A 25723-nucleotide genomic window follows, 5' to 3' on the forward strand; every position below is an offset into this window, starting at 1 on the left:
GTCAATAAAACACAGAAAAACATCTTTCTGGTATTCTCTGCTTTCAGCCAGGATCCATGTGACGTCAGCAATGATTTCCCTTGTTCCACCTTCTCTTCTGAATCTGGCTTGAACTTTTAGCAGTTCTCTGTTGATCTACAGCAAAATTTTACTCATGAGTGGTAGTAATGATATTGTTCAATAAGGTCTGCATTCTGTTGGATCACCTTTCTCTGGAATGGGCACAAATATGAATCTCTTCTAGTTGGTTGGCCAAGAAGCTGTCTTCCAAATTTCTTGGCATAGATGAGTGAACATCTCCAGTGCCACATCTTTTTATTGAAACATGTTTATTGAAACATGTCCATTCCTGGAGTCTTGATTTTTTGCCATTCCCCTCAGTGCAACTTGACCTCTTCTTACAGTACCATAGGCCCCTGATCATATGCTACCCTCTGAAATTGTTGAACATTGAACAATTCTTTTTGGTATAGTGACACTGTGTATTCCTTTCATCTTCTTTTGATGCTTCTAGAGTTGTTCAATATTTACCCATAGAATCCTTCAATACTGCAACTCAAGACTTGAATTTTTTTCTTCAGTTCTTTCGTCTTGAGAAATGTCAAGTGTATTCCTTCCCTTTTGGTTTTCTAACTCCCGATCTTTGCACATGTCATTTTAATACTTTACTTTTTCTTCTCGTGGCATTCTTTGAAATCTGTTCAGCAATTTTGCTTTATCATTTCTTCCATTTGCTTTCACTACTCTATGTTCAAGAGCAAGTTTCAGAGTCCCTTTTGACATCCATTTTGGTCTTTTCTCTCTCCTGTCTTTTTAATGACTTTTTGCTTTCTTCATGTATGATGTCTTTGATGTCATCCCACAATTTGTCTGGTCTTTTATCATTACTGTTCAGTGCATCAAATATTTTCTTGAGATGGCCTCTAAATTCAGGTGAAATATACTCAAGATTGTTCTTTGGCTCCAGTGGAATTATTCTAATTTTCTTCAGCTTTGACTTGAACTTGCATATGAGCAATTGATGGCCTGTTCTGCATTCAGCCCCTGACCTTGTTCTGACTGATGATATTGAGCTCTTCTTTCATCTTTTTCCACAGATGTAGTCGATTTGATTCCTGTGTATTCCATCTGGTGAAGTCCAAGTGTGTCACGGATTGAATTGTGTCCCCCCAAAAATATGTGTATCAATTTGGCTAGGCCGTGATTCCCAGTATTGTGTGATTGTCCACCATTTTGTCATCTGATCTGATTTTCCTATGTGTTGTAAATCCCATGACTATGATGTTAATGAGGTGTATTAGCAGCAGTTAGGTTGATGAGATCTACAAGATTAGATTGTGTCTTAAACCAATCTTTTTTGAGATATAAAAGAGAGAAGGGAGCAGAGAGACAGCGGGGACCTCATACCACCAAGAAAACAGTGCTGGGGGTAGAGTGCGTCCTTTGGCCCAGAGGTTCCTGTGCTGAGAAGCTCCCATGCCAAGGGAAGATTGATGACAAGGACCTTCCTTCAGAGCCAACAGAGAGAGAAAGACTTCCCATAGAGCTGACACCCTGAATTTGGATCTAGCTTACCAGACTGTGAGAGAATAAATTTCTCTTTTTAAAACCATCCACTTGTGATATATCTGTTATAGCAGCACCAGATTACTGAGACAACGTATATAGTCAGCTTTTATGTTGTTGAAAAATGGTATTTGCCATGAAGAAGTTGTTGGTGTTGCAAAATTCTATTATGCAATCTCCAGCATAGTTTCTATCACCAAGGCTGTATTTCCCAACTACCAATCCTTCTTCTTTGTTTCCAATTTTCACATTCCAGCCACCAGTAATTATCAATGCATTCTGATCACGTTTGATCAATTTCAGGCTGCAGAAGTTGGTAAAAATCTTCAATTTCATCATCTTTGACCTTAGTGGTTGGTGCATAAATTTGAATAATAGTCATATTAACTGGTCTTCATTGTAGGCATATGGATATTATCCTATCACTGACAGTGTTGTACTTCAGAACAGATCTTGAAATGTTCCTTTTGATGATGAATGCAAGGTCATTCCTCTTCAAATTGTCATTCCCAACATAGTAGACCATTGTTGTTGTTGTTAGGTGCCATGGAGTCGGTTCCGACTCATAGCGACCCTATGCACAACAGAACGAAACACTGCTTGGTCCTGTGCCATCCTTACAATCATTTTGCTTTAGCTCATTGTTAGAGTTACTGTGTCAATCCACCTTGTTGAGGGTCTTCCTCTTTTCCAGTGACCCTGTACTCTGCAAAGCATGATGTCCTTCTTCAGGGACTGATCCCTCCTGACAACATGTCCAGAGTATGCAAGACGCAGTCTCACTATCCTTGCCTCTAAGAAGCATTCTGGCCATACTTCTTCCAAAACAGATTTGTTTGTTCTTTTGGCAGTCCATGGTATATTCAATATTCTTTGCCAACACCACAATTCAAAGGCATCAGCTCTTCTTCGGTCTTCCTTACTCATTGTCCAGCTTTCACACGCATATGATGTGATTGAAAATACCATGGCTTGGGTCAGGTGCACCTTAGTCTTCAGGGTGATATCTTGCTCTTCAACACTTTGAAGAGGTCCTTTGCAGCCGATTTGCCCAGTGCAACGTGTCTTTTGATTTCTTTAATGCTGCTTCCATGGCTGTTGATTGTGGATCCAAGTAAAATGAAATTCTTGACAACTTCAATCTTTTCTCAGTTTATCATGATGTTGCTCATTGGTCCAGTTGTGAGGACTTTTGTTTTCTTAATATTGAGGTACAATCCATATTGAAGGCTGCGGTCTTTGATCTTCATTAGTAAGCGCTTCAAGTCCTCTTCACTTTCAGCAAGCAAGGTTGTGTCATTTGCATAACGCAGGTTGTTCATGAGTCTTCCTCCAATCCTGATGCCCCGCTTCTCGGATTATTTGCTCAGCATACAGATTAGATAGGTATGGTGAAAGAATACAACCCTGACACACACCTTTCCTGACTTTAAACCAATCAGTATCCCCTTGTTCTCTCTGAACAACTGCCTCTTGGTCTATGTAAAGGTTCCTCATGAGCACAATTAAGTGTTCTGGAATTCCCATTCTTCTCAATGTTATCCATAATTTGTTATGATCCACACAGTTGAATGCCTTCGTATAGTCAAAAAAAAAAAAAAAAAAACACAGGTAAACATCCTTCCGGTATTCTCTGCTTTCAGCCAGATCCATCTGACATCAGCAATGATATCCCTGGTTCCACGTCCTCTTCTGAAACCAGCCTGAATTTCTGGCAGTTCTCTGTCATTGTACTGCTGCAGCCGTTTTTGAATGATCTTCAGCAAAATTTTGCTTGAGTGTGATATTAATGAGATTGTTTGGTAATTTCCACATTCGGTTGGATCACTTTTCTTGGGAATAGGCATAAATATGGATCTCTTCCAGTCAGTTGGCCAGGAAGTTGTCTTCCATATTTCTTGGCATAGATGAGTGAGAACCTCCGGCACTGCATCTGTTTATTGAAACATCTCAATTGATATTCCATCAATTCCTGGAGCCTTGTTTTTCGCCAATGCCTTCAGAGCAGCTTGGATTTCTCCCTTCAGTACCATCAGTTCCTGATCATATGCTACTTCTTGAAATGGTTGAACATGGACTAATTCTTTTTGGTGTAATGACTCTGTGTATTCCTTCCATCTTCTTTTGATGCTTCCTGCGTTGTTTAATATTTTCCCCATGGAAGCCTTCACTATTGCAACTCAAGCCTTGAATTTTTTCTTCAGTTCTTTCAGCTTGAGAAGTGCCAAGCGTGTTCTTCCCTTTTGGTTTTCCATCTCCAGCTCTTTGCACATGTCATTATAATCCCTATTGCAGCATGTATCAACTCTTCATTTCTCCTACTGGTGGGACAGTATTCCATCATATGTATGTACCTCATTTTGTTTATCCATTCTTTTGGTGATGAGTATTTAGGTTGTTTATATCTTTTGGCTATTGTGAATAGAGTTGCAATGAACATTGGTGTACAAGTCTCTGTTTGAATCTCTGCTTTCAAGCCTTTTGATTATATACCTAGGAATGGAATTGTTGGGTCATCTGGTAGTTTTATTTTTAGTTTTTTGGAACCACCATACTGTTTTCCACAGTGGCTCTACCATTTTTCATTCCCATCAGCAATGGATAAGTGTTCCAATTTCCCCCCATCCCCACCAACATTTGTTGTTTTCTATTTTAGTCATCCTAAGTAAGTGGGAGTGACATATTATCTTACTGTGGTTTTTATTTGCATCTTTCTGGTGGCTAATGATGTTGATTATCATTTCATGTGCTTGGTGGCCATTTGAATGTCCTCTTTTGTGAATATTTATTCAAGTTTTTGCCCGTTTGATGATTAGATTATTTGTCTTTTTGTTGTTGTCAATGTTTTATATATATTTTGCTTATTAGAGTCTCATCAGATATATTCTCCCAGTGTTTGTGCTTTTGTTATTAAATTAGATAATCTATTTTTTTTTACTTATTGTTAAAAGCTAGGCCAGACAGCATTGCCTGCACATTTTCTTCTAAGGATTTTATGGTTTTAATTTGCACCTTTAGGTCCTTGATCCACTTAAAATTTGTTTTTGTATATGGTGTGAGGCATGTATCCTGTTTCATTTTTCTGTCTGTGGAGATTCGATTTTCCCAACGCCATTTATTGAAGAGACTCTTCTTTCCCCATCGAACAGACTTAGCACCCTTGTCAAAAATTAGTTGGCCATAGATATGTGGTTTTATTTCTGGGCTCTTAATTCTAGTCCACTGGCCTATGTGTCTATTGCTATACCAGTACCAAGCTATTTTGATTACCACAGCTGTATAATATGTTTTAAAATCAGGAAATATGAGTCCTTCTACTTTGTTCTTCCCTTTCAACCTTGCTTTATCTATTCAGGGCCTTTTATAATTCCATATAAAATTGAAGATTGGTTTTTCCATTTCTGTAAAGAAGGCTGTTTAATTTTGATCAGGATTGCATTGATTCTATAGATCCCTTTGGGCAGTATTGACATCTTAACAATATTAAGCCTTCCAATACATGAACATGAAATATTTTTCCATTTATTTAAGTCTTTTTTAAATCTCTTTCAGCAGTGTTTTATAATTTTCATTGTATAAGTCCTTCATGTTCCTGGTTAAATTTATTCCTAGGTATTTTATTCTCTTAGATGTATTATAAGTGGAATCGTTTCCCTATTTTCATTTTGTGATTTCTCATTGCTGATGTATAGAACCCTAACTGATTTTTGTTTGTTGACTTTGTACCCGGCAACTTTGCTAAATTCCTCAATTAGCTCAAGAAGTTTTCTTGTGGACTCTTTGGGATTTTCTATATATAGGATCATATCATCTGCAAATAGAGATAATTTTATTTCTTCTTTTCCAATCTGGGTATCTTTTATTTTTTTCTCTTGTCTTATTGTTTTGGCTAGGGTGTCTAATACAATATTGAAAAGAAGTAGTGAGAGTGGGTACCCTTGTCTTGTTCCCAATCTCCATTAAGTACAATGTCGGTTGTTGGCTTTCCATATATGCCCTGAATCTTATTGAGGAATTTCTCTTCTATTCCAATCTTCCTGAGGGTTTTCATCAAGAAAGTGTGTTGTATCTTATCAAATTCTTTTTCTGCCTCCATAGAGAAGATCATGGGGTTCTATTCCTTTGTCTATTGATGTGGTATATTATGTTGATTGCTTTTCTAATGTTGAACCATTCCTGCGTTCCTAGAATAAATCATACTTGGTCACGTATGACTGTTTTAATATGCCTTTGGATTCTGTTTGCTAGTTGTCTTAGGCTGGGTTCTCTAGCGAAGCAAAACCAGAGATGTATGTGTATATATATATATATATATATATATATATAGAGAGAGAGAGAGAGAGAGAGAGATTTATATCAAGGAAATGGCTCATGCAGTTGTAGAGGCTGGAACATCCCAAGTCCATAAGTCCATTGGTCAGGCTGGAAGCTTCTCCTGACTCATATAGCTGCAAAGGCTGGCAAACCCAAACTACAGACCATGGAAGCTGACGGATTCCAAGATCAGCAGGCAAGCTGCTAACTCAACTCCCAAGAACTAGAAGCCAGATGAACAGAAGCCAGCTGCAGGATCCAGAGTGAGCAAAAGCCTGCAAGCCTTGCCAGAAAGTCCACCTATATTGGATGCAGGCCACATCTCCAAGGAAACTCCCTTTCAACTGATTGGCTACTCACAGCAGATTCCACCTTGGAGGTGATCACATTATATCATATCTTATCATGGAAGTGATTACATCATTATATGACTGCCAAACTACATCATAACTACCAAACCACTGACAATCATGGCCCAGCCAAGTTGTCACACAACCTTAACCGTCACACTAGTATTCCGTTGAGGATTCTTGCATCAATATTCCTAAGAGATATTGGCTTGTAGTTTTCTTTTCTTGTGGTGTCTTTGTCTGGTTTTGGTATCAGAGTTATTGTTTGCTTCATAGAATGAATTAGGGAGTATTCCTTCCTTCCATATTTTTAGAAGAATTTAAACAATATTGGTGTCAATTCTTCTCTAAACGTTTGGTAGAATTTCTCAGTGAAGTCATCTGGTCCAGGACTTTTTTTTTGGGGGGGGGGTGTAGTATGGGGGGAGGTTTTTGATAACTGATTCAATCTCTTCACTTGTTATGGGTCTGTTGAGACTTTCTAATTCCTCTTGAGTTAGTTTGGGTAGGTTGTGTACATCTAAGAAATTGTCCATTTCTTCTAGGCTATCCAGTTTGTTGCTGTACATTTGTTCATAATATTCTGTCATACTTTATTTCTGTTGGGTCAGTTGTAATGTCCCCTCTTTCATTTCTTATTTTTGTTATTTGCATCTATTCTCTTTTTTTTTTCTTTGTCAGTCTAGCTAAAGATTTGTTAATTTTATTGATCTTTTCAAATAACCAATTTCTGGTTTTATTGATCCTCTGTATTGTTTTTCTGTTTTTGATTTTATCTCTACTTTGATCTTTGTTATTTCCTTTCTTCTGGTAGGTTTAGGCTTAGTTTGCTCTTCTCTTTCTAGTTCCTGGAGTGGTTGAGTTAGGCTGTTGATTTAAGATATTTCTTCTTTTTTTCATGTAGACATTTATTACTGCAAGTTTCACTCTGAGTGCTGCCTTTGCTATATGCCATAAGTTTTGGTATGCTGTGCTTTTATTTTCATATGACTCTAAAAAAATTGTGATTTATCTTTTGATTTCTTCCTTGACTCATTGGCAGTTTAATAGTATGTTGTTTAATTTCCATATGTTTGTGTATTTTCAAGTTTTTTTCTATTACTGATTTCTAGCTTCACTCCATTGTGTTTAGAGAAAATACTTTGTATGATTTCAATCTTTTTAAATTTATCAAGACTTGCTTTGTGACCTAACATACACAAAGCAAGTTTCTATCCTGGGGAATGATCCATGTACACTGGAATAGAATGTAATTGTGCTGTTGGGTGGAGTGTCTATATATGTCTGTTAAGTTTAGTTGGTTTATGGTGTTATTTAGGTGCTCTGTTTCCTTGCTGATCTTCTTTCTAGATGTTCAGTCAAATTTAAAGTAGGTTTTAAGGGAAGAAGGTATTAACCTTCCTATTTTCCCACAAAAATAATGGGCTAATTTCATGATAATACTAGTCCATGTGGATAATTGGAAAAACTGGGTCATCTTCTAAACAATCAATTATACTAGGCATGACATACCATTACTGGAATTTCTTGACAATTCTGAAAAGATTAAAAAACACATTTCAGAAAGTGAAGTTAATTTATAAATCTACAGACATGGAGCCTTCCTGGGATTTACAAGTAGATTAATTAGTGACAGATTCTTAGTAACCCTTAGAAAAGTGGTGAGCCATTCTTACCATTCTGACATTTTGCAATACAGAGGAGATGGTACATTCCCAAGGATGCTTGTTGTGTGATTGCAAGATCAGAATGAGAACACAAAAGAGACAACTCTGCTGCCAGGTCACCCAAACATGGAGCATCCACACTTGTCTAATGGGGAAACAAAGGAAAAAAAATACATTTGCTATGCATGGCCAACATTAAATGTCTGCATTTGCTCTTCTTATACACCAGAATATGATTAACAGGTGAGTTTCAGAATTCGGACAATCTGTATTCATATCTTCACTCTGTTGCTAAGCCTCAGTTTCCTCATTAGTGAAATGAAGATAACAAATCTTATAACAATATTGTGGGGATTAATGGGGTAAAATTTATAAGATAGTTCCTTGAAAAGAGCTTGGAACTCATAGTGACTCAATTAATATTCATTTCTAGTCTATAAAGCAGACAACAATTTGTAGGTAGCAAATTCCCAAGGTACCAGGGAGGCAGTAGGTGAATGTTCAAAAGGTTGTGTGTTCTCTTCTCCACATATAAAACAGTCAGATGACTCTGTAAGTTCCTGGGAAATGCCCCTTTTCCTCCTAGAATACTCTGGCTCTGCCCAGAGTTATTCATTTTTTTTCATGCTTATATTTATTTCTGATGTCAAAGCTACCACTACAACATTTAAGGTTTTTTTTTTTTTTTTCCTACAACTTCCTGGACACATAGATTGCTCAAATATTTAGATTTTCATCTTGACTGACTTGCTTGGCCAGATTAAATATGAATAAAGAAGGAAGTAGGGATATTAGAGAAGAGAGGAGAGGTGGAAGAGACATTTTGTTTTTATGACAAAATTTTCTCAATTTTTTACCAATTTTTTGGGGGGTATTTTTAAACAAAAAAGGGCTTTGACCATGTAAGTTCAGTGAACTGGTAGCATGGCCTGTAAGGTCTTATTGTTTCTAAGGTAAGTAATTATGTCTCTTAGATCAATGCTTTGATGATTGGAGCAAATGGTGGTGGTAAAAGTTAGGGTCCAACTGAAACCTCCAGGGGAATCCCGAAGCCAGTTTCTTTCTGCCTCCTCCATTGTTCCCTCCCCTGCCCTCCGCCCATGATTTTTGACCATTCCATCTCTCTCTCTCTCACACACACACAACACACACACACACACAACACACACACACACACACACACACACACACACACACTCACTCCGGAAGGAGAACTGTGAAGTGACCTACATCACGGCCAAGGGCATAACTGAATTGGGATTGTGGAATGACGGTGTCAGTAGGAGAAGGGAAGATAATAAATCTCTTGCTTCTCTGGGTGTTCTCCTTGGATTTTTTCCTCCCAAACTCCTGTGTGGAGTCTTACTGGAGTAGGACTGCCCTGAGTCTTAACCTCTAAGGCCTATGACTTAGGTGAATCTAGGAGCTGACTGTTTTGGCTCCCTCTATTCCAGGCCCTAAGGGGAAATGCTCTCTTTCTCTCATGTTCTTTTCTTTTGATTTTTAGTTTGTTTTCTAATTGACGGCAAGGCTTTAAGGACTGCCATCACATTATGGGCTGAAGGAAAAAGGAAGAGGAATTGTGTTTCCCTATTGGGCACGATGGAGGAGGAATACTTCTCACAGCTTAAGTCACTGAAGCTGGGGACAACTTATAGGGAATAGGCCCTAAAGTCTTATTGTTTTACAATTTTTGCCTGATTATCCCTTCTCATGAAGTTGTGGATGTATAATTCTTAGCAGATGTTTTTATAAATGGAGCTACCAGCAGTTTCTGTCTATTCTGTTTGGCAGACATGGTCTGCCTAGGTGTGTATCTCCAGTAGAGTAGATGGGGCCATGTCTAGACTGCATGTATACTTATTTTCATCCAGTAACAGCAGTGTTGGGGAGGGTGGGGCTTGGCTAGACTAGGTTAAGTTAGCAGTAGGATGCGTGGACCCAGGAGCACACTGAATATGCCCTGCACAGTCCCTGCAGCAGCATGCCAACCACAGTCACACCTCCTCAAACGCCACACTTTGGGAACTTTCGATGCAACATGGTCCTGCTTTTAGAGAAAATCTATCCAAATCATTCCTGCAAAGAAGGAAAGAGTTAAGAACAGGAGAATAGTACCTTCTCACTGTTCACTTCTAAGTACTCCTGCTGAGTTTTTTGGTCTTTCTTACTGGATCCCTTATTCTTTGTTGATCTGGGCTCTCCAGTTCCTTAACAGTAATGATAGTTTTATGTGCTACATTCTAGAGGCAAATACCTCTAAGTTTGTTAGCTGTTTCTTCAGGAGTCACCTCTGTATCTCTAAACAAGGTACGTTGACTTCTGTTTCTGCCATCGGTCTGAGACATTCCTTATCTGTTCCTGCTATGGTAAGTTAGGGTTTAACTCACTTATATGCCTCCACTTGGCAACAGTCCTCTTGATACGGTTTTATTATTATTTTTAGTTCTTCTACCTTTGTGTTTTAAAATATGGTAATACTTTTATTTCTTTTTCATAAAATGGGGATGTCTTGTTGATTCTCCACTATATACGGTAAATAGTTTGGAGCTGTATTATTTATCTTCAACCTACCTCTGTTGCTTCTACTCCCCTACTTTTGTTCCCTGCCCCTCCTTTTTTTGCATTAAAAAATTCTGGTAAAACACATGTAACATAAAATTTACCATTTTTAAAATGTGCCATTCGATGGCACTAAGTACATTCACAATGTTGCACAATCATCACCGCTATCTAGTTCCAGGAGTTTTTCATCACCTCTAATGGAAGACATGAAGCAGTCGCTCCCCATCTCCCACCTCCTCCCAGCCCTTTGTGACCACAATTCTGCTTTCTGTCTCTATAGATTTGCCTACTCTGGATATTTCATGTGAATGGAATCATATAGTAGGTGGTTTTTATGTCTGTTTTCTTTCACTTAGGATAATGTTCTCAAAGTTCATCCATGTTGTAGGATGTTTCAGTACTTCACTCCTCTTTATGGCTGAGTAATGTTCCATTGCATATATGTATCACACTTTGTATATTCATCCACCTTTCGATGGACATTTAGTTGTTCCCACTTTTTGCCTATTGCAAACAGGTCTGCTATGAACATTCAAGCACAAGTTTTTATTTGAATACTTGTTTTCAATTCTTCTGGGTATTTGCCTAGGAGTGGAATTGCTGGGTCATATGCTAATCCTAGGAGCCCTGGTGGCACAAGGGTTAAGCACTCAGTTGCTAACTAAAAGGTTAGCAGTTTGAACTTACCCAGTCGCTCCATGGGAGAGAGATCTGGTGATCTGCTCCAGTAAAGATTACAGTCTAGAAAACTCTACGGGGCAGTTCTACTCTGTCACATGGGGTTGTTATGAGTTGAAACTTGATTCAGTGGCACCTAACATGCTAATTCTGTGTTTAACTTATTAAAGAACAACCAAAGTGTTGCCTGGGCTTTTATTTCTGCATTGTTATGTTCATAGGGTTTATGTTGTTTCCAGTAGCTCTCTTAAGTTTTTGTTTATGCTTCGTTTGTAGGTTGATCCTAAAATCAATCATGAGTTTTCTCATTATTATGACTAAGTAAAATTGTTCAATGCACAGACCATGCTCACTTTAATTCTATTCCCTTTCAGCATTATAAATGTTTTCTCTACTCTTTCTGAAAATAAGTTCTCATCTGTATCCTGAATTATCTCTCTATTTTTTTAAATTAACTTTTATTAAGCTTCAAGTGAACATTTACAAATCCAATCAGTCTGTCACATGTAAGTTTACATACATCTTACTCCCTTCTCCCACTTGCTCTCCCCCTAATGAGTCAGCCCTTTCAGTCTCTCGTTTTGTGACAATTTTGCCAGCTTCCCTCTCTCTCTATCTTCCCATCCCCCCTCCAGACAAGAGTTGCCAACACAGTCTCAAGTGTCCACCTGATATAATTAGCTCCCTCTTCATCAGCGTCTCTCTCCCCCCAGCTGACCAGTCCCTTTCATGTCTGATGAGTTGTCTTCGGGGATGGTTCCTGTCCTGTGCCAACAGAAGGTCTGGGGAGCATGGCCGCTGGGATTCCTCTAGTCGCAGTCAGACCATTAAGTATGGTCTTTTTATGAGAATTTGGGATCTGCATCCCACTGAATGCCTGCTCCCTCAGGAGTTCTCTGTTGTGCTCCCTGACAGGGCAGTCATCGATTGTGGCTGGGCACCAACTAGTTCTTCTGGTCTCAGGATGATGTAGGTCTCTGGTTCATGTGGCCCTTTCTGTCTCTTGGGCTCTTAGTTGTCATGTGACCTTGGTGTTCTTCATTTTCCTTGGCTCCAGGTGGGTTGAGACCAATTGATGCATCTTAGATGGCCGCTTGTTAGCATATAAGACCCCAGACGCCACATTTCAAAGTGGGATGCAGAATGTTTTCATAATAGAATTATTTTGCCAATTGACTTAGAAGTCCCCTCAAACCATGTTCCCCAGACCCCCGCCCCTATTCCGCTGACCTTTGAAGCATTCATTTTATCCCGGAAACTTCTTTGCTTTTAGTCCAGTCCAATTGAGCTGACCTTCCATGTATTGAGTGTTGTCTTTCCCTTCACCCAAAGCAGTTCTTATCTACTGATTAATCAATAAAAAACCCTCTCCCTCCCTCCCTCCCACCCCCCTTCGTAACCACAAAAGTATGTGTTCTTCTCAGTTTTTACTATTTCTCAAGATCTTATAATAGTGGTCTTATACAATATTTGTCCTTTTGCCTCTGACTAATTTCGCTCAGCATAATGCCTTCCAGGTTCCTCCATGTTATGAAATGTTTCACAGATTCGTCACTGTTCTTTATCCATGCGTAGTATTCCATTGTGTGAATATACCACAATTTATTTACCCATTCATCCGTTGATGGACACCTTGGTTGCTTCTAACTTTTTGCTATTGTAAACAGAGCTGCAATAAACATGGGTGTGCATATATCTGTTTGTGTGAAGGCTCTTGTATCTCTAGGGTATATTCCGAGGAGTGGGATTTCTGGGTTGTATGGTAGTTCTATTTCTAACTGTTTAAGATAACTCCAGATAGATTTCCAAAGTGGTTGTACCATTTGACATTCCCACCAGCAGTGTATAAGAGTTCCAATGTCTCCGCAGCCTCTCCAACATTTATTATTTTGTGTTTTTTGGATTAATGCCAGCCTTGCTGGTGTGAGATGGAATCTCATCGTAGTTTTAATTTGCATTTCTCTAATGGCTAATGATCGGGAGCATTTTCTCATGTATCTGTTGGCTGCCCGAATATCTTCTTTAGTGAAATGTGTGTTCATATCCTTTGTCCACTTCTTGATTGGGTTGTTTGTCTTTTTGTGGTTGAGTTTTGACAGAATCATGTAGATTTTAGAGATGAGGCGCTGGTCTGAGATGTCATAGCTGAAAATTCTTTCCCAGTCTGTAGGTGGTCTTTTTACTCTTTTGGTGAAGTCTTTAGATGAGCATAGGTGTTTGATTTTTAGGAGCTCCCAGTTATCTGGTTTCTCTTCATCATTTTTGGTAATGTTTTGTATTCTGTTTATGCCCTGTATTAGGGCTCCTAGGGTTGTCCCTATTTTTTCTTCCATGATCTTTATCGTTTTAGTCTTTATGTTTAGGTCTTTGATCCACTTGGGAGTTAGTTTTTGTGCATGGTGTGAGGTATGGGTCCTGTTTCATTTTTTTGCAAATGGATATCCAGTTATGCCAGCACCATTTGTTAAAAGGACTATCTTTTCCCCAGTTAACTGACACTGGTCCTTTGTCAAATATCAGCTGCTCATACATGGATGGATTTATATCTGGGTTCTCAATTCTGTTCCATTGATCTATGTGCCTGTTGTTGTACCAGTACCAGGTTGTTTTGACTACTGTGGCTGTATAATAGGTTCTGAAATCAGGTAGAGTGAGGCCTCCCACTTTCTTCTTTTCAGTAATGCTTTGCTTATCCGGGGCTTCTTTCCCTTCCATATGAAATTGGTGATTCGTTTCTCTATCCCCTTAAAATATGACATTGGAATTTGGATCGGAAGTGCGTTATATGTATAGATGGTTTTTGGTAGAATAGACATTTTTACTATTTTAAGTCTTCCTTTCCACGAGCAGGGTATGTTTTTCCACTTAAGTATGTCCTTTTGAATTTCTTGTAGTAGAGCTTTGTAGTTTTCTTTGTATAGGTCTTTTACATCCTTGGTAAGATTTATTCCTAAGTATTTTATCTTCTTGAGGGCTACTGTGAATGGTATTGATTTGGTTATTTCCTCTTCGGTGTTCTTTTTGTTGATGTAGTGGAATCCAAGTGATTTTTGTATGTTTATTTTATAACCTGAGACTCTGCCAAACTCTTCTATTAGTTTCAGTAGTTTTCTGGAGGATTCCTTAGGGTTTTCTGTGTATAAGATCATGTCATCTGCAAATAGTGATAACTTTACTTCCTCCTGGCCAATCCAGATACCCTTTATTTCTTTGTCTAGCCTAATTGCCCTGGCTAGGACTTCAAGTACGATGTTGAATAAGAGCGGTGATAAAGGGCATCCTTGTCTGGTTCCCGTTCTCAAGGGAAATGCTTTCAGGTTCTCTCCATTTAGAGTGATATTGGCTGTTGGCTTTGCATAAAAAAAAAATAGATGCCCTTTATTATGTTGAGGAATTTTCCTTCAATTCCTATTTTGGTAAGAGTTTTTATCATAAATGTGTGTTGAACTTTGTCAAATGTCTTTTCTACATCAATTGATAAGATCATGTGGTTTTTATCTTTTGTTTTATTTATGTGATGGATTACATTAATGGTTTTTCTGATATGAAACCAGCCTTGCATACCTGGTATAAATCCCACTTGATCAGGGTGAATTATTTTTTTGATGTGTTGTTGGATTCTATTGGCTAGAATTTTGTTGAGGATTTTTGCATCTATGTTCATGAGGGATATAGGTCTATAAATTTCTTTTTTTGTAATGTCTTTACCTGGTTTTGGTATCAGGGAGATGGTAGCTTCATAGAATGAGTTGGGTAGTATTCCATCATTTTCTATGCTTTGAAATACCTTCAGTAGTAGTGGTGTTAACTCTTCTCTGAAAGTTTGGTAGAACTCTGCAGTGAAGCCGTCCGGGCCAGGGTTTTTTTTTGTTGGAAGTTTTTTGATTACCGTTTCAATCTCTTTTTTTGTTATGGGTCTATTTAGTTGTTCTACTTCTGAATGTGTTAGTTTAGGTAGGTAGTGTTTTTCCAAGAATTCATCCATTTCTTCTAGGTTTTCAAATTTGTTAGAGTACAATTTTTCATAGTGATCTGAAATGATTCTTTTAATTTCATTTGGTTCTGTTGTGATGTGGTCCTTCGTGTTTCTTATTCAGGTTATTTGTTTCCTTTCCTGTATTTCTTTAGTCAGTCTAGCCAATGGTTTATCAATTTTGTTAATTTTTTCAAAGAACCAGCTTTTGGCTTTGTTAATTCTTTCAATTGTCTTTCTGTTCTCTAATTCATTTAGTTCAGTTCTAATTTTTATTATTTGTTTTCTTCTGGTGCCTGATGGGTTCTTTTGTTGCTCACTTTCTATTTGTTCAAGTTGTCGGGACAGTTCTCTGATTTTGGCTCTTTCTTCTTTTTGTATGTGTGCATTTATCGATATAAATTGGCCTCTGAGCACTGCTTTTGCTGTGTCCCAGAGGTTTTGATAGGAAGTATTTTCATTCTCGTTGCATTCTATGAATTTCCTTATTCCCTCCTTGATGTCTTCTATAACCCAGTCTTTTTTCAGGAGGGTATTGTTCATTTTCCAAGTATTTGATTTCTTTTCCCTAGTTATTCTGTTATTGATTTCTAGTTTCATTGCCTTGTGGTCTGAGAAGATGCTTTGTAATATTTCGATGTTTTGGATTCTGCAAAGGTTTGTTTTATGACCTAATCTGTGGTCTATTCTAGAGAATGTTCCATGTGCGCTAGAAAAAAAAGTATATTTTGCAGCAGTTGGGTGGAGAGTTCTGTATAAGTCAATGAGGTCAAGTTCGTTGATTGTTGTAAGTAGGTCTTCCGTGTCTCTGTTGAGCTTCTTACTGGATGTCCTGTCCTTCTCCGAAAGTGGTGTGTTCAAGTCTCCTACTATAATTGTGGAGGTGTCTATCTCACTTTTCAATTCTGTTAAAATTTGATTTATGTATCTTGCAGCCCTGTCATTGGGTGCATAAATATTTAATATGGTTATGTCTTCCTGATCAATTGTCCCTTTTATCATTATATCGTGTCCTTCTTTATCCTTTGTGGTGGATTTAAGTCTAAAGTCTATTTTGTCAGAAATTAATATTGCTACTCCTCTTCTTTTTTGCTTGATATATTTTTTTCCATCCTTTAAGTTTTAGTTTGTTTGTGTCTCTATGTCTAAGGTGTGTCTGTTGTAGGCAGCATATAGATGGATCGTGTTTTTTTATCCAGTCCGTGACTCTCTGTCTCTTTATTGGTGCATTTAGTCCATTTACATTCAGCGTAATTATAGATAAATAAGTTTTTAGTGCTGTCATTTTGATGCCTTTTCATGTGTGTTGTTGGCCATTTCATTTTTCCACATACTTTTTTGTGCTGAGACGTTTTTCTTTGTAAATTGTGTGTTCCTCATTTTCATAGTGTTTGACTTTATGTTAGTTGAGTCGTTACGTTTTTCTTGGCTTTTATCTTGAGTTATGGAGTTGATATTCCTTTTTGTGGTTACCTTATTATTTACCCCTATTTTTCTAAGTAAAAACCTAACTTGTATCATTCTATATCGTCTTGTATCACTCTCCATGTGGCAGTTCAATGCCTCTTGTATTTAGTCCCTGTTTTTGATTATTGTGATCTTTTACCTGTTGACTTCCATCATTCCCTGTTATGTGTATTATTTTATTTATTTATTTATTTTTTAAATTAATCTTAATTTGTTTGTTTTTGTGATTTCCCTATTTGAGTTGATATCAGGACGTTCTGTTTTGTGACCTTGTATTGTGCTGATATCTGATATTATTGGTTATCTGACCAAACAATCTCCTTTAGCATTTCTTGTAGCTTTGGTTTGGTTTTTGCAAATTCTCTAAACTTGTGTTTATCTGTAAATATCTTAATTTCGCCTTCATATTTCAGAGAGAGTTTTGCTGGATATATGATCCTTGGCTGGCAGTTTTTCTCCTTCAGTGCTCTGTATATGTCATCCCATTCCCTTCTTGCCTGCATGGTTTCTGCTGAGTAGTCTGAACTTATTCTTATTGATTCTCCCTTGAAGGAAACCTTTCTTTTCTCCCTGGCTGCTTTTAAAATTTTCTCTTTATCTTTGGTTTTGGCAAGTTTGATGATAATATGTCTTGGTGTTTTTCTTTTTGGATCAATCTTAAATGGGGTTCGATGAGCATCTTGGATAGATATCCTTTCGTCTTTCATGATGTCAGGGAAGTTTTGTGTCAGGAGTTCTTCAACTGTTTTCTCTGTGTTTTCTGTCCCCCCTCCCTGTTCTGGGACTCCAATCACCCGCAGGTTATCCTTCTTGATAGAGTCCCACATGATTCTTAGGGTTTCTTCATTTTTTAAAATTCTTTTATCTGATTTTTTTTCAGCTATGTTGGTGTTGATTCCCTGGTCCTCCAGATGTCCCAGTCTGCATTCTAATTGCTTGAGTCTGCTCCTCTGACTTCCTATTGCGTTGTCTAATTCTGTAATTTTATTGTTAATCTTTTGGATTTCTACATGCTGTCTCTCTATGGATTCTTGCAACTTATTAATTTTTCCACTATGTTCTTGAATAATCTTTTTGAGTTCTTCAACAGTTTTATCAGTGTGTTCCTTGGCTTTTTCTGCAGTTTGCCTTATTTCATTTGTGATGTCTTTAAGCATTCTGTAAATTAGGTTTTTATATTCTGTATCTGATAATTCCAGGATTGTATCTTCATTTGGGAAAGATTTTGATTCTTTTGTTTGGGGGGTTGGAGAAGCTGTCATGGTCTGCTCCTTTATGTGGTTTGTTATGGACTGCTGTCTCCGAGCCATCACTGGGAAACTAGTTTTTCCAGAAAATCTGCTAAAAAAAAAGCAGTCAGATCCCTATCAGAGGTCTCCCTCTGGCTCAGGCTATTCGGATGTTAATGGAGCCGCCTGGGGAGGGTGGGGGAGGGATCAGAGAGCTAGGAGAGTAGCACCTCAGAATATAGCCAGAGTTGCTTGTCTTACTTGGAATGACTATTATATCTGAGATTTCCGCGGGGCACGTCTCCTATATGTACTGGCTGTGTGGAGATTGCCTCTGGGGGGTCTGGCCCGCTGGCGTCACGGTCAGATCCTCCGCTGTCAGCCCCAACCCCAAAGTTAAGGCTCCCCTACTGGGACGGTGCACTCCTGACTCCAAAATCAGTTGCTGCCTCCCGGGGACTCCCCGTCCCGCCAGTCCCCTCACGTGCCGCCCCTGCAAACAGGCTGGCCCCCTCCCCCGGGGTCAGCTCAGGAGAGCGGAACAGCTCCCTGTGCCTGCACCGCAACTGCGCCTCCCGGCTGGGACGCCGCTCCCCCCGCTCCAAGAGCAGCCACTGCGTCCCGGGGACTTCTCCCACCGGCTGGGCCGCCACGCCGCCCGCGTGAACCGGCTGGGACCCCCCCCGGGGTCAATTCAGGGGGATGTAGCTGCTCTCCGCGCTCGCGCCACACCTGATCCTGCCAAAATCCCGGCGGGACGGCTCCCTGGCTGGGACGCTGCTCTCCCCGCTCCAAGACCAGTCACTGCCTCCCGGGGACTTCTCCCACCAGCTGCGCCGCTGCGCCACCACGCCACCCGCGCGAACCGGCTGGGCCCCCTCCCGGAATGAGTTCAGGGGCTAGGGCTGGGCCCCTTGTCTGTGCCGTCTGCCCCCCGTGCTCTGCCCCAAATCAGGCTCTGAAGGTCACCTGACTGGTATGCTGGCTCCAGGCTCTGAAAACAATCGCTGTCTCCCCGTATTTGTTCGTTCTCCATCTCTAAATCTGTGTTTATTGTTCAGAGTTCATAGATTGTTATGTATGTGATCGATTCACTTGTTTTTCCGAGTCTTTGTTGCAAGAGAGATCCGCGGTAGCGTCCACCTAGTCCGCCATCTTGGCCTCACCTCCATCTCTCTATTTTTTGATAGTAATTTTTTCCCTCTTTATTTACTTTGGTCTGTCTCTTTATTTTGGAGAACATTCTCAGATATCTGGAAAATCTTGGAAGTCTATTCATATTTAAGAATGTAATACCACTTGATGGGGTTTTATGTGTAGATGAAGTTTGGCAACTGTCGGACCTTGCCTCATGGTAACTAGGTTGGGGGGATGCTATCACACCACAGTGTATCTAAACAATAGAATGCAAGAGTCTTTTCTCAGGGAGCTTACAATTCTTTTGAGGAAAGAAATTCTCAAATTTTGCCTGCCAATGGACACTGTCTGAATGGAATACCGTGTGTGCATGAAGGGAGATGGGAGGTGACAATGGAATATGGTATGTGTATGAGGAGGGTTGGGAGGTGACATAGGCTCTTCTGTAAAAACTTGCAATTAAGCCTTTCAACTAATGCACATGCTTTCAGCCTTCTTTGACTCTCGTTGCCGTTGAGTCGATTCCGACTCATAGCTACCCTATAGGACAGGGCAGAACTGTCCCATAGGGTTTCCAAGGAGAGGCTGGTAGACATCTCTAGCCTGCTAAAAACTCTTCTCTAGTTTATTTGTTGCTGTGGACTTATACCTTTATCACATTGCTTTGCTATCATCCTGTGAGGACCCTGGAGGAGAGGAGATAGATACATTTGGGCAGTCTGTTAGATTTGACTGGAAACCCCCCACTCATCTTTCAAATTCTCGTGTGCCAAAGGAACGAATCTAGGAGTAACACCTTTCTGTTAACACTATAGGATGACATATTTACCTCACATTTCTTCATCTGTTGGAAGTTCAACAGTTTAATTCAAGGGACAAATATTCTTTGATTGTAGGAGTTTTTCCACCCTGATGGACATATAGGTCATGTAATGAGAATTAACACTTCCAAAAATGTTTCTGAGAGAATACAAATGATAGGATTTTTAATAGGACAAGGGTCTCTGAAACTCTGGAAGACCTACACTATTTACGAAGAATAAAGTCTTTATCCAGCGTATGGAGAGTGATGGAGAATAGAATAGTTATATTTACTTAAAGAAGGACATAACAAATCTTCATTGATTATCTACAGTGTGTCAGGTACAGATATACACATGCCCGATCATTGGGAAGCTCAGCTTCATAACAGAATTTTTTAACAAAGTTCATTTTTTGATTATTTTATTTTATATATTTGGCCTCCCATTAATTTCACTGACTTAAACATCTGTAGACATTATTTTAAAGAGAAAGTTAATTTATACTGTTTTATGTTTCCATGACTCTGATGAGCTGGTTGACTTTAGCTCTTGGAGTCAATGTTCTGAAAAATGCTGATGTGCTTCTACCTGGTGGCACTTAGTGATCCTTGCAGATCAGGAATAGGCTACCTCACTCAGTTTCTCACATAAATGTCAGTTGTAGCTGGGTACCCTCAATTAATAGCTTTTAAGAGCCTCTGCTGCACATGTGAATTTACACATTTATTATTTTACACTTGAAGGGTGGGTTGTTTGCAAGGAAGAATGAACTTTGCTACAATAATGGAAAGAGAGAACAGGAAAAGGTGAAGAAGGAGGGAGAAACACAAAAATGTCTTCCTGCTGCCTGAGTGTAACTCGCTAGAATATGTATAGTTACACACAGAGAGATGCATAGGTTTATCCCTAGTCAGACAATAACCCCTTGCCATCAAGTGGATTCTGACTCATATAGTCTCAATAACGACTCTATAGGACAAAGAAGAACTGCCCCATAGGGTTTCCCAGGAGCCGCTGGTGGATTTGAACTGCAGACCTTTTGGTTAGCAGCTATAGCTCTTAACCACTGTGCCACCAGGGCTCCCCTAGTCAGAAAGCACCAACTACTTGCTGAGTGTGTAATGTGTATTAGACACTGTGCAGAAAACAGGCTGGAGTGGTGAACTACGCTTAATTTCAAGCCTTGCTTACAAAATTTTCTGTGATGAATCCTTTAGACACTTGAATGGACAATCCAAGCCATTTTCAAAAGTAGAGGGAGACTGCCTTCCCAGGCCAGAAAATCAGAAGATTTAAACAAGTCACTCAGTCCCCCTTTTAGACACTGAAATAGGAGATCAGCATGCTTTAAAGAACACCATGGACTGTATTTCCTCATGCAAGTAAACTATACCTGTGTTCCAGGCTGATTTTAAACAAAATAGTAAAAATTCATGTGTGCTATAACGCTGATCAAGGAGCCCTGGTGGTGCAATGGTTAAACGCTCAGCTGCTAACCAAAAGGTTGGCAGTTCGAACCCACCAGCAGCTCTGTGGGAGGAAAGACCTGGTGATCTGCTCCTGTAAAGGTTACAGACTAGAAAACTCTATGGGATGGTTCTATCCTGTCCTATAGGGTCTCTGTGAGTCAGAATTGACTTGATGGCACAGAAGAGCAACAAGAGGTAGATCTAGGCTTTTTGTCTTAATATGTCTGGGGTCTGTTAATACAAGGAGCAGGAAATGGACACACTAAGGTAGCATCCCAGACGCATGTTTCTGACCCTTTTATTATAAGCTCCTGCTGAAATGACTCAAGAAATCAGACGAGCGATGAATGGAGTTTGTATGAAAGTCAATGAGAAGGATGAGTTGAGAAGCAGAGGCTGAATGTACAGTATCCACAGAAGAGAGAGGTGTCCATAATTGTATGAAGTTTATGAGAAGGGAGGCAATAATGTCATTCAAAGTACAGTAAACTTCAGGAAATATTGGCAATTATGAGACAGCTATTTGGTCTCCATCTGAAAATCAACAATTAAAAGGCCTAACAATATCCAATGTGTATGAAGGTGTGGGAAAATGAACACTCTAATAGTCACATGAATGCAAATCAGAGGAAAATTCTGCATTCTTAAACTTAACCTGTTCATATGTTTTGATCTGACAATTATCTTTCTAAGTGTTTTTTTAGAATGTGCTGATATACTTGCACAAAGATGCCCATTTGTGTATTGTCTGAAGTTGGAAAAAGCTAAAATATACCACAATGTCCATCTACTGAGGACATGTTAAGTAGATTATAATGCCCTAAAACTATGGAGTATATGCTGTGGTTAAATGAGTGAAATAAATCTATATATAGACATGAAAATATTAGTAAGAGATATTGTTCAATGAAAAAAGCAAATGGGAGAACTGTATAGAAATACCATGTAACTTTAGTAAAGAGAAACCAAAAAAACAAACCAAACCCATTGCTGTCAAGTCAATTCTGACTCATAGTGACGCTATAGGACAGAGTAGAGCTGCCCCATAGAGTTTCCAAGAAGCGCCTGGTGGATTTGAACTGCCAACCCTTTGGTTAGCAGTCATAGCACTTAACCACTACGCCACCAGGATTTCCTCCGTAAAGAAAGACTAAGTAAAATGACTACCCATCTCAGCGTAGGCATATGTGTGGGTATGCACATAGAGTCTGTAGGACATGGTTGGGGAGGGGATTGAGGTGAGGAGGACAGTAAAGGAAGACTTCTGTTTGATCTGTAGTGTGCTTTATAGTGAAAGTATTGACGGATTCCGAAGCTTTAAAATAAATACATAACACTTTAAAAGTATATTTTAGGAGAGGAAGAATAGAAGACTTTATACAATTACAAATAACACTAATTATGGTCCATAAAGGAGAATCCATAGACTCGGTGAAAACCCAGCTTTGACACACTCATGCTGTTTGTGCAAGGCACAATGTGACCTAGCCAATTGTTTGAGAAACACTTCTCTGGCCTGACATAAAATCATGTAGGATACTGACCCTTTTCCTGACCCCCCAACCTACCAGCACAATAATATCAAGGAGGCATCTAGCACTCACAAGACCCAAGACTTAGAAAGCAGTGTGATAGAATCAGTCAGGTAGCGCGATTGCACTCTGTGACTTACATATGACTTGACTTTCCGGGATGCAAAACTTAGCACTCTGCTTATGATCACCATGATTCTTTCCTGCAGGTATGAACTGTCATTACTCATCCACACGGCCATGTCCTGTGAAAGACAAAAGAGTTATCCTAGAACCATGGTGTTTCCATTTTCCCAAGTCTCCTCCTTCTAGTCTCCAACTTCATTAATTCAGGAGTCTCTATGTTCTCAGACATATTCCTGATTACATCACACCCAACCTACTTTTATGTCCAAAATATGGGCGACAACCACCTAGTATACTGCCTTATTTACTGTAACTATGCCTGGCTTTAATTTAATTTAATTCCACTCAACAAGTACTTACTAATTTTCACTATGACAGTTACTTTGTCACGTATCATAAAAAAAGCTTAGCCTGAGACTGTGATATGATTATCAGAAGCTTCTTCCTCTTTTTCTTTCAAAATACATATGAATTTTTTTTTAAATCACAGAATCTGATTCTCAGCTTTAAAATTGAACTGAAATGTTATCTGATTCTAAAAATTCACCTTACCCTAGAGTTTCCTTTGCAGATTCACTACTCGGAAGTTTTCCTGCTCATGGCTGTAGGACACATTATCAGAGGCAGTTCAGTTAGAATGTTCTTGCTAATTTTGATTCAAATCTGTCTCTCTATAGTTTCTATTTATCTGTTCTACACATTCAGTTGCAGGAACATATTTACAATCTTGGGGAGGGAAGAAGGCTGCATATGGCTCTTGAGCCAACCACTACTAGCAGATGTCTTAAGGGCATCTGTTGGACTCTATAGTATATATGCCAATGGTTGGCCAGATAATCTCTTTCCTTTGACTTGCTCCCATTCCAGGAAACTCTCCTGTTTCCCCTTCCCTAGGGCAGAAGAGCCTCTCATCTCAGAGGGCTCCTACCCCTTCCAAGACTGAGGCTCCAGCTCTATCTGAGGATCAGGAGAGTTATTAGCGATGGTAAGTAGGGGAACAAAGTGGATAAGTAACCAGCTTCTAAGTTAGAGTGGCTCCTGCACTCATTAGTTTGGACATATTATTGATCCTCTCTCTACTTCCATTTCCTGATCTACAAAATGGCAGCAATAATAATAATTTTCTTATAGGGTTATGTTAAGGGTTAAGTGAGATAGCCCACATATGAACTGTTCAGCTTAGCACCCAACATGCAGTAAATAGAAGCTATTGATAGCAGCATGAAGTGCTTAGAAATAAATGGATGGGGGAGTGGATAATAAAAACCACTTTAAAAAATTATGAGGATAAAATTAGAAAATGCCAAAACACCAAAAACACCAAACCAAACCTGTTGCTGTTGAGTCGATTTTGACTCATGGTAACCCCATGAATTACAGAGTAGAACTGCTTCATAGGGTTTTCTTGGCTGTGGTTGTTACAGAAGCAGGTTGCTAGGGCTTTATTCCACAGCATCCCTGGGTAGGTTTGGGTTAGCAGTCAATAGCTCACCACTTGCACCATCCAGGGACCTGGCACAAAAAATACCTGGCTCAAATTAGACACAAATTAGTATAACACATAGTAAAACCTGCAAAAGCCAGGACCTACGTAAGGCAGAAACCTGTCAGAGAAGGAAAACTCAAGTATTTTCCACTAATAGAGAGGATAGAAAAGTGGTAAGACTGCACCCTGTCGAAGGTAGAAAACTTGCAAGACCCAGAAACACAAGCAGCCCTGTCGAGTTCCAGATCTCACAGTTTTCACTGAATTCTCTTTTCCTTCACCTTCCTTCTTTTCTTCGTATATGCCAATCCTGCTTCTTTACATGGATATATTTTATGATTTGCATAACTCATGGGCCAGAGTGCTTCCATGGATACTCTAGGTAGGGTAAGTCAATGTGGTTTCCCAGTATTTCCAGGTCTCTGGCCCCTGACAGCATTGTTTTAGGAATGCGAAACTGGAGACTATAAGACATCCAGCGCAGTCTCCTCTCCTTGGCTGGTGCAGTTAAAAGGCAGTGAGGTCTTGGATATGAATGATGAGGTTTTGGACAGTGGTTAGGCCTTCTTCTCATACTGTGGTACCCATGAAGACAGAATGCTCACAGGATTACCAAGTCCCAGACTTGTTGGGGAAGAAGCTTACATGTAGACCCTACTCACAGTATGGTTCATTCTGAAGTGCATTTGAAGGTAGTTTGGGCCAACCTTCCTACTATTCTCTGCTACCCTGAACTGTGTTCACCCTCATATCTCCTCCTAACACTTGCCTTCCCAATTGTTGACTGACACCATGCCCCCAAGATCCGATTCTTAAGAAGAAGTCTCTGTTATCAAATAAAGGGAAGTCACTTTATTTTGGGGGTAATCTCACTCCTTGGAGAAGTAAAGAAAAATTTTAGCCACCAAATATTTGAAGGAGTTGTAAATATGACAAATGAGAAATAAAGAAACATAATATAACTTATGTTATATATATTGTAAATCTTTAGATTTATGACGTAAAAACAAAATGCTCATTTTCCTTTTATTCACAAGCCAAAAAATTAAGCCCTTTCTCAAACTATCTACTTTACCTTTAAGATCTGTAGTTTATAGAGGTCTTTAGACACTAAAATCAGTAGAGTGTCCTCAAATACGTTTAAAATGTTTTCATATAAAACCTGAAAAATAATATAGCCCCCCAAAATAGTTACAATTAGCCAGTCACACAAATTTGATAAAATTTTACTGAACGTATATTGTTTTGCATCCTGGTGTCCTAAATTCTCCCCATAAACTGAAAACAAGAAAGAAGAGAGGTAGCTATGCTAATGAGCCCTCACCCAGTACCATATGCCAGAAATTGCTTCTCCAGCTTAG

At 39.2% G+C, this 25723-nt stretch overlaps 1 protein-coding gene across 1 annotated transcript in view; it reads right to left on the bottom strand.

Moving 5' to 3' along the window:
- MROH9 (maestro heat like repeat family member 9) overlaps positions 1–25723 on the bottom strand; it is a 107273-nt gene that overhangs the window by 66667 nt on the left and 14883 nt on the right. Inside the window, exons 4-7 of the mRNA XM_049875725.1 lie at positions 25438–25524; positions 22891–22995; positions 7907–8042; positions 4005–4018 (exon numbers count right to left, since the gene is read on the bottom strand). Of these exons, the coding sequence (XP_049731682.1) occupies positions 4005–4018; positions 7907–8042; positions 22891–22995; positions 25438–25524 (342 nt within the window). The remainder of the gene's footprint in view (positions 1–4004; positions 4019–7906; positions 8043–22890; positions 22996–25437; positions 25525–25723) is intronic.

Source organism: Elephas maximus, chromosome 3, assembly GCF_024166365.1.
Source record: "Elephas maximus indicus isolate mEleMax1 chromosome 3, mEleMax1 primary haplotype, whole genome shotgun sequence".
NCBI lineage: Eukaryota > Metazoa > Chordata > Mammalia > Proboscidea > Elephantidae > Elephas > Elephas maximus.